The sequence below is a fragment of the Vespa mandarinia genome, chromosome 1, assembly GCF_050613455.1.
Source record: "Vespa mandarinia isolate Hongniang chromosome 1, ASM5061345v1, whole genome shotgun sequence".
NCBI classification, from domain to species: Eukaryota; Metazoa; Arthropoda; class Insecta; order Hymenoptera; family Vespidae; genus Vespa; species Vespa mandarinia.
The window spans coordinates 18,540,001-18,549,131 of NC_140810.1; the positions used below are offsets into that span (position 1 = coordinate 18,540,001).

The 9,131-nt window shown below is 34.3% G+C and overlaps 1 protein-coding gene across 1 annotated transcript in view; it reads right to left on the minus strand.

Moving 5' to 3' along the window:
• Lmx1a (LIM homeobox transcription factor 1 alpha) overlaps positions 1–6,397 on the minus strand; it is a 7,660-nt gene extending 1,263 nt beyond the window's left edge. Inside the window, exons 1-3 of the mRNA XM_035870969.2 lie at positions 5,834–6,397; positions 4,194–4,613; positions 286–591 (exon numbers count right to left, since the gene is read on the minus strand). Coding sequence (XP_035726862.1) covers positions 286–591; positions 4,194–4,613; positions 5,834–6,053 — 946 coding nt within the window. The 5' untranslated portion in view covers positions 6,054–6,397. The remainder of the gene's footprint in view (positions 1–285; positions 592–4,193; positions 4,614–5,833) is intronic.
• Positions 6,398–9,131: the final 2,734 nt, after the last annotated feature.

Sequence of the window (9,131 nt, forward strand, 5' to 3'; positions counted from 1 at the left end):
AACGTTCATATAAAAAAAAAAAAAAAAAAAAAAAGAATCTTCGTATGAAACGTTCATATAAAATCATTGTGTAAAAGTTTTATATAGAGAAAAAGAAAAGAAAAGAAAAGAAAAAAGGGAAAAAAAACAAAAAAGAGAGAGAGAGAGAGAGAGAGAGAGAAAAAGAAAACGTTGTGTTATAAAATTATTTTATGATAAAATTTTCATGGGAAAAATCTTTTTACGATATAAATATCTACGGGGTATGAAAAAAAAATGTGTAATTCAAATCAACGATTAACTTACTGTGATCGCTGTGAGGACTTTCCGTTCTTCTTTCTTCCTTAGGCTCTTTGTCTGATCCAGGTTCTGTTTTCGCTTTCCTCTGAAGCTTCTTCATTTTCGCCCTTTGATTTTGAAACCATACTTGAACAACGCGAACGCTGAGACCCGTGTCCTTTGCCAAGGCCTCTCTAACCTTCCTGCAAGGCTTTGGCGAAACTTCAAAGGACGCTTTGAATTGTCGCCTTTGAGCCGACGTGAGAATAGTCCGTGGCCGTTTAGGTCCTCTTCGACCATCACGTGGTCGATTTTCATCCAATAAATCGTCATCTGAACGATAATATTAAATCATTGATTGATGATCTACGATATATTAACGAAATGACACGATTAAATTTCGTCGATAATAATAATAATACGAATGAAACACGGATTTATTTATTTATTTATTTATTTTTTTTATTTTTTTTCTTTTTAAAGGAGAAACAAACTCTAATGAATATCTTTTTGTTTTTTTTTTCTTTTTTTTTTTTTTTTACATAAACATAAAGATTCGTTCGATATGACCATAATCAAAACTTCGAAATAATGTCGATATAAAATTTGTCATAATTCATAGAAATTTATCATTGATCGATCATCTAAATACATTATATCAATGAAACTACAAACTTGCAATTCTTTTTTTTTCTTTTTTTTTTTTTTTTTTTAGAAAAAAAAAACAAACTCTATGAATATTAAAAAACCTCATTTTGAATCATTTCTATCTGAAACCTTGCTATTAATTCGATATCGCTTAAGACTAAACTTAGAAAATATTTAGATCTGTAAAGAATGAAATTACGAGATACGAATTAATTTCGCTTAAATTAAATAAATCATTTTGATCTAACACTTACGATTGATCTATTACAAAACACAAGGAAAATCAAAGGTCCTATTCTTTTTTGATTTCGTCTAAATTTCAAAAACTCGCTGGACGAACGAAATACTCCGGTATATATATTTTATTTCTTCAAAATAAAAATAAAAAAAAAAAAAAGAAAAAAAGAAAAGAAAAAGGAAAAAGAAAAAGGAAAAAGAAGAAGAAAAGACAGACAGGCAGACAGACAGACAGACAGACAGACAGAGTGAGAAAGAGAGAAAGAGAAAGAAAGAGAGAGAAAAAAATAAAATGAAGGGAAAAAAAAGGTGATTCGTCCGTCGGACGAGTATTGATCTGTGAGTTCAAAGGCGCCACCTCTCGATGAGGGAATAAACGTTGATACCGTTTCCAGCTGAGAGAGAGAGAGAGAGAAAGAGAGAGGGAGGGAGAGGGAGGCAGAGAGAAAGAGGGAGAAAGAGAGAGGGAAGAAATGTCTTTGGAAACTTGGTGAAACTTGGAGGAAGTCAGGACTGTTGCTCTTAGCTTTAGAAATTCTGGATGTAGCGATTGTCGTGTACTTCAAATGAGAAAGAAGAAGAGAAATAGGAGGTGAAGATGGAGGTGGAGGTAGAGAAGAGGAAAGAGGAGAAAGAGGAGGGGAGTAATAGGGAAGAGGGAATGAGTAGAGCGAGGGAGAAGGGAAGGGTCGTTACTTTGAGTAGTACGATTACCGTGATCTTACGAAAGGCTTCTTCTACTTTTCTTTTTTTTCTTCTTCTTCTTTTTCTTCTTTTTCTTCTTCTTACAACGTGGTTACTACTTTCACGTGAGAACACACTCAAATGATACGTTATTATGAGCTCGTGAAAGATATCACGTTTCGATATAGAAAGTAGATAGTAATGTTTCTCTTGGTCTGACATAATACCGACACCATCCACTTATACTCTCTCTCTATCTTACGAAACACAAATTCAGTGGATGAGGATCTATTTTGGTCGGGCAATGAACGTACGACATCCTAGTGTTCATATTTAGTTCTTATTTAGGAAGAAAAAAAAAAAAAAAAAAAAAAGAAAAAAAAAGAAGAAAAGAAAGAAAAGAAAAAGAACTCAATAAATTTTTCATAACTGATCTGTCATATTTATATAAAGGGTGTCTCGTATTAATACGATCGAATTTCATCGATAATGTTCTTTGTTATAATAGAAATAAGAAAGAATGAAAAAGAAAATTTTATTATAAATATAAATATATATATATATTATGTTAATTATATTATCGTGAATTTTATTATTAACTTGGAATACAAAAGATTTATTTATATATTTTAAAATGTCCTTATACCGTTTCTAATGAAAATCTTGACAGTATATTAAAGATTTCAAGTAGATCGAATTTATGATAACTACGAAATATCATGTTTGTTATTACTTTAAAAAAATTTTTAAATGTTATTTCAATTAATCCTTAAAAATCGTACGTTTTATTATTACGTGGCGATGTATCGACAACGAACACATTATATTTCTCATGGATTTCGTATTTTCTTTTTTTTTTACAAATCTTTTCTTCTTTTTTCTTTTTTTTTTTTTTGTTTATTTATTTATAAAATACCTACGACAATTTATGTTAGTATAACATTTCCTTTTTGTTATTTTTTTCATTCGTATTTCTAATCATTCAGAACATATGATGAATTCATGGTGATCGTTTAAACCTAGGACACCCTATGTATATATGTACACGTACACGTATGTATATATATATATATAGATATATATATATATGTATGTGTGTGTATATATATATATATTTGATATTCGATGTGTTTACGGTATTACTATTCTCTCTGTGTTTGTTAATTTATTTCGTAATCATCGTCTTCTAATTACGCTTGTTTAATTTGTAATTACCTTGGAAAGAGACAGCCTTGTTTCGAAATTCTTGAAGGTTTTTACTTTGGATGTCTTTAGATTGTAGTACAACAACCTGCGAACAATGCAACAAGGTATGTACTATACAATACGTTTGCATATGGCGCTGGCTTAATACAAAACGTGATTGATTTTATTTCTTTTCTTTCTTTTTTTTTTTTTCTTTTTGGTTTATTTATTTATTTACTTAATTATTTATTTGTCTTAATATTTTTTCACATCGTCAATTAATTTCTAAAGTCTTTGATAAATATTAATTAAAATTCGTGAAGCGCCTTTGTCAATTAAAGGATAATTGATCCTTCGCGATCGACGATAGATAGATCATCATTGATTCGATAGGATATTACGAGAAGATGATAACGAGATTATGATACGTTAAAAAATATTATCGAAAATGACAGATCCAAGATCGTTATATCCAAGGTAATTACAATTTTAATATATCCGCTTTATTTTTATTTTCTTCTTCTTTTTCTTTTTTTTTTTTTCTTTTTTTTCTGTTCTTTTCTATCTTTTTTTTTTTTCTTTTTTTCGAGATTGAATCTCGAAAAGAATTGAAGAGAATTGAAGCCTCGAATTTGTCTGATTGTCGTGAACCGTGATATAACACACCTACCTTCTTCTACGAATAATACCTATATACATATATATATATATATATATATATATATATATATATATATATATATATAGATTTGATCAATCTCACGTGTTCCATACGTAAGAGAGAAACATTCACGAGAAATAATCCATTAAGGATAGATCCAAATAGAGGTAACCTAAATCGTGATATTATACGGGACAATTTATATGGGGTACAATTTTAAGACGTAAAACGTTATATAATGATCTTCGAAGAAGTATAATCGCGTGAATCTTCTTCGTTGATTAATAATATGCCGATGATATGATCTGATGTGGTGTACTTTGTTCTGATATTGTGTAGTGGTAAAGAGGAAGTGATGTAGGAAGGGAGGAATGGGGAGGGTGATAGTGAACATAGAAAAAAAAAAAAAAAAGAAGAAGAAAAAAAAAAGAAAAAAGAGTTAGAGAACATTAAGGAAAAATTAAGTTGAATAGAATTTAAAGAGATCGATATTCGTATTTATTCGTTTGTTTTGACTAACCTTGTGGACTTTTCATGTAAAGCTCGTGTTCCAAGTCCTGAATGCAGATCGGTTGTCCCTGACGCAAAATATAATGAGCGCCTCTTTGTAACGGTTGGCCGCACATGCAGCAGGCAAAACATTCCATGTGGAAGATCAAGCCGGCAACTCTCATGACCATCTCGCTGCAGCTGATCCTCTCCATGCATCGGGCGCACTTAACGCTAAAGATCCTCTCGTAATCGGATCGACAGTAAAACTTGAGGTCACGTATGAAACAGGATTGCGACAACGGTGCGGCACATGCCGCACAGGAGAGGCACTCCTCGTGATAGTTTCTTTCCATTACTCTCATCACGTACTTATCCGTGATCGTACGCCCGCATCCAGCACAGATCGTTTCCAGTAGCCCGGATTCCGTTTTGACGGAAACCGAAGATTCTGTAAAATCGTTATAGAGACTTGAATCATTGACTTTCACATTTTATTTTATTACAATCATTTACAACGACTAATTGATCATATTTACAAATTTTTATTACTTTTAGAAATAACAATAAGTCCATTTCAAAAGGAAACGTCATAAAGTCCATTCAAAGGGATATTTCTAATTTTTATTTCAAAGAATTTTTCGAACAAAGGTATTAACTTTCTCAGAAAAATATTAGAATTTAAATAGATAAAAGGATCTTTAAAAAGTATCACATCTTGTTCTACACCCCCCCTCCCAATCCCACTCCCACCTTAATTATGATTTATGTCCGATCACTCGAAGATATTTAAAGATTTCAAAATAAAATGAAAAGAAAAAAGAAAAAAGAAAGAAATAAAAGAGAAGTAAAGAAAGAAGAAGGGAAAAAAAAACACATACACACATACACACACAAAAGAGGAAAGAAAGACATACGACGAGATACGGAGAAACACATTGAGATTTATTCAAACTCTTATCGCCGGATAACGCTGATAAAACGATAACGGGATCGATTCGTTGGGGGATTAGAATTATTTAATGGGAAAAGGATTTAGTCGGTATAGAAATTAAAATAGTTACGTGCATATGTAACGGTGTTTAATAAAACTTTACGATTTGATTGGATACGTTATAATAATAACAACGTCGTTACGATATTCTGAAGGCTCCTTTTGATCGGATCATCCTTTGACGTAAAAAAAGAAAAGAAAAAAAAAAAAAAAAAAGAAAAAAAGAAGAAGAAAAATCATTCAATCTTATTAACATTCACGTTCGTTCGATAAATAAATCGAACTTTTACGTTTTAATTGTCGTATCGTTGAATTGACGATTGACGTAAATCAAAACGTCGATTCATTATGTTTTCGTTATTTCTATGGGAATGTATTAAAATAAAATTATCCATTTGACGATGTAGAAAAGAAAAGAAAAGAAACGAAAAAAAGGAAAAGAAAAAAAGAAGACGAAAGAAAACGAACCATATGGACGTGGATGAAATTTGCAATTTGCAGTTCATTCGATTGCAGTATCATCAGTAGGCGTCGGACAGGTCCATCGTCGTTTTCCCATCGCCATTTTCTAATCTAGATATTAGTTCTTTGCCCCCACCCACCCACCTATCCATCCACCACCACTACCATCACCTTCTTTCCTTTTTTTTCCCCCTTTGATCATAGATAAAACTGACCTGCGTTATTGTTGTCCCCCGTTGAACGAAATGGAAGCGATGGTCCGGCAGGTACGGGCTGTCCCGGTTCGGGCTGCCGATTCAATGAACCTGGCACTGGCGTAAAGAATTCCAACATTGTGTCACGAATAGATTTCACCAATCGTCGCACGATCCCGAGAAGAGAACACGCGATCTGGCAACACTTTATTGGTCCCTCGATACGTACGGTGTCGTACATCGCGCGGGAAATCTCAAGAGAGGACACGGAGGACCTCCTCTACGAGAATCGAGTTTCGTAATGAACGAATCCCTTTCAGGATCACCGATATACAAAACGAACACATGTTTTTCATCGAAGATTATCACAAACGAAAGAGATGATAAAAAGTGTCTGTGTGTGTGTGTGTCTGCGTGTGTGTGAGAGAGAGAGAGAGAAAAAAGATTTCTTCTTCTTCTTCTTCTTCTTCTTCTTCCTCTTCTTCTTCTTTTTTCCTTTCTTCTTCCCCTTCCTCTTCCTCTTCTTCTTCTCTTTCTTCTTCTTCTTCTTCTTCTTCTTCTATTTCTTCTTTTTCTTTTTTCTTCTTTTTCCCCCCTTTATAATCCTATTTTTATTCTATCCTCTCTATCTCTCTGAAGGCCTAACGACGAGAAAAGTTTAGAAAAGAAAAAGAAAAAAAAATAAGGGAAAGAAAATAACGAAAAGTTAGAAATGCAAAAAGGAAGGAAAAAATTTTCACGATTTAACACGCGCGTCCAGTCGCATCGGGGTTTTCACTCGTGTCGTGTCACCAGGCCGACTTCCAAAGCTTTTTTGACGTGAACCCACCGCATCGACGATGAAAATTCTACCTCGCTCCCACCCCCGATACGCTTCCCCTTCTCCCTTTCTCTCTCTCTCTCTCCATCCTTCTCTTTCTCTATCTCTATCTCACTCTCTCTCTCTCTCTCTCTCTCTCTCTCTCTCTCTCTCTCTCTCTCTCTCTCTCTCTCTCTCCATTTCCAATGTTCTCTCCCTTCCATAATCGGTATCAACCACCTACTCAACTCCCACCCTTAACAGTGACCCCTCGACAATCTCTCACCTCTCACCCCCTCTGTCCCACGTCACATCCAACTCGTCGCCCATCCCTCTTTGTCCTCTTCGTCTACCCCACTACCTCGTCTTATCATATACATTTCTCTTCGTCCACGGTTCAGAGGATGAGAGAGGGTAGATAGGGAGAGAGGGCGTATCTATCCACTACCCCTTAGTTGTTCCAACTAGCTGCTACGCGATTGGCTTCCCATGGATACGCCCTTGTTGTCGTTGCTCTATTGGGGAGGTACCGAAGGATGCGGTGCTCAACCCCAACGACACCTCTACTATTACTACTACTACTACTACTACTACTACTACTAGTACTACTACTACTACTACTACTGCTACTACTACTACCTACCTATCTATCTACCTACCTACCTACCTACCTACCTACCTTCCTTCCTTCCTTCCTCTCCTTCGTTCTCGACGAGACGGAGATCAATATCTCTAGCGACCAACGCACCGGACCAACACCGACGTACGTACATACATATGCCGGGGCTCTGCCCGCGAACCTAAACGAATGGACCACTGTTTTCTCCTTTTCCACCTTCCATCTTTTTATCCTATATATATATATATATATATATATACATATTTTTTTTTTATTTACCCTCTCTCTCTCTCTCTCTCTCTCGTTTTCCTTTGAACCGTTCGAATTGTCCTTTATATAAAACGTATCTAAGAATATCATTGAAAATTTGATCAACGATATTTTTAACGACACTTTTTCATCCATTTATATTGCACATCTTGTATTCTTAAATAAAACGATATAATATATATATATGTATATGAACGCGTACGTTTATCCTTTTTACGATAACGAAAGGAAATTATTTTTTTTTTTCTTTTTTTTTTTTTTGTTTTTTTTTTTCTTGAAATAAAACTTAATCATCGAATAATCGTATCGAATATCTCTTCGTATCGAACTGGATTGCGGGGAGGGAAAAAAAAGAAAAAAAAAAAAAGAAAAAAAAAAGAAAGAAAAATCGAAAGGGTAGTAAAATTGAAAATCTGTACGAATTCGTCGATGGAGAACTGACCCATGCGAATTTCATGAAAGTCTACGTGTACGAAGAGTATTTGGTCGTTTGTCAGTCCGCGTAAATACGCGACAATGCCGGTCCTTTGTCCGGCGTCGTCTATCAGCAATGTTTGCCAAATAAAAGCCTATATAGCCTCTTTGTCTCTGTTCTTCATGCTGCATGGACGAATCCCCCCAATGATACGCCTAGTTGAGTATGAAGCTCCATCCCTTTCTCTCTTCCTCCCTCTCTCTCTCTCTCACTCTCTCTCTCTCTCTCTCTCTTTCAATTCGGTATGCCCCTTCGTGCTGCTCGTACAAAGGGGCATCAAGTTGACGGTGATGGTGATGCAAAGTATTTTTCGAGGGAAACACGTGCAGACCAGGGGGGTCCCCGATCACCGCCCTGGTTATTCAGAATCGTTAAATCGGACGCGACACCGAGCATACGTTGCGGACAATCGATGGATTTCTAAGCACCCTCTGGATTTTTCTAGAAAAGAAAAAAAAAGAAAATAGAAAAAGGAAAAATATGAAGAAAAAATAAAGAGAGACGAAGAAATGATAGGTGACCATTCTCTCTCTCTTTCTCTCTATCTATCTATCCATCTATCTATCTATCTTTGTTCTCTTATCTTATGTTCACTCTAATTAATATGATTAAAAATTATTTCGATTTTCTGTTCATCGAATCGAATATATTTCAATGTTCGATCTGGATATTCAAAAATAAAGCCCGATCCGATATTCCGTGTATAAAATATCAACGCGCAATATAAGTGACGTAACGATGACACTTAATCATTTATACCGACCGAAATATTCGTATACTACATACTGTCTATTTATTTCAATGAATAATACTCAATGTTAATTGATAGAAAAATAATATTGAACGAATAAATAAAACCTAAATTTGTTCTTTCTTCGTTGTCCATTTACTATCGATTATATTGTATCATTGAAATTTCCATTGATCTTTTCGAAATAAATTAGATAGATGAAATTTTTTTATGAAATATACAATTATATCCTTTTAGAAACGAAGATTCAAATTTATTCTTAACAGTCGATGGATTTCTAAGTTTTTTTTCGATATTTCATAAAACAAAAAAAAAGGAAAAAGAAAAAGAAAAAAGATAGGAGACACTATTATCCGTCTCTCTCTCTCTCTCTCTCTCTCTCTCTCTCTCTCTACTCTCACTTTA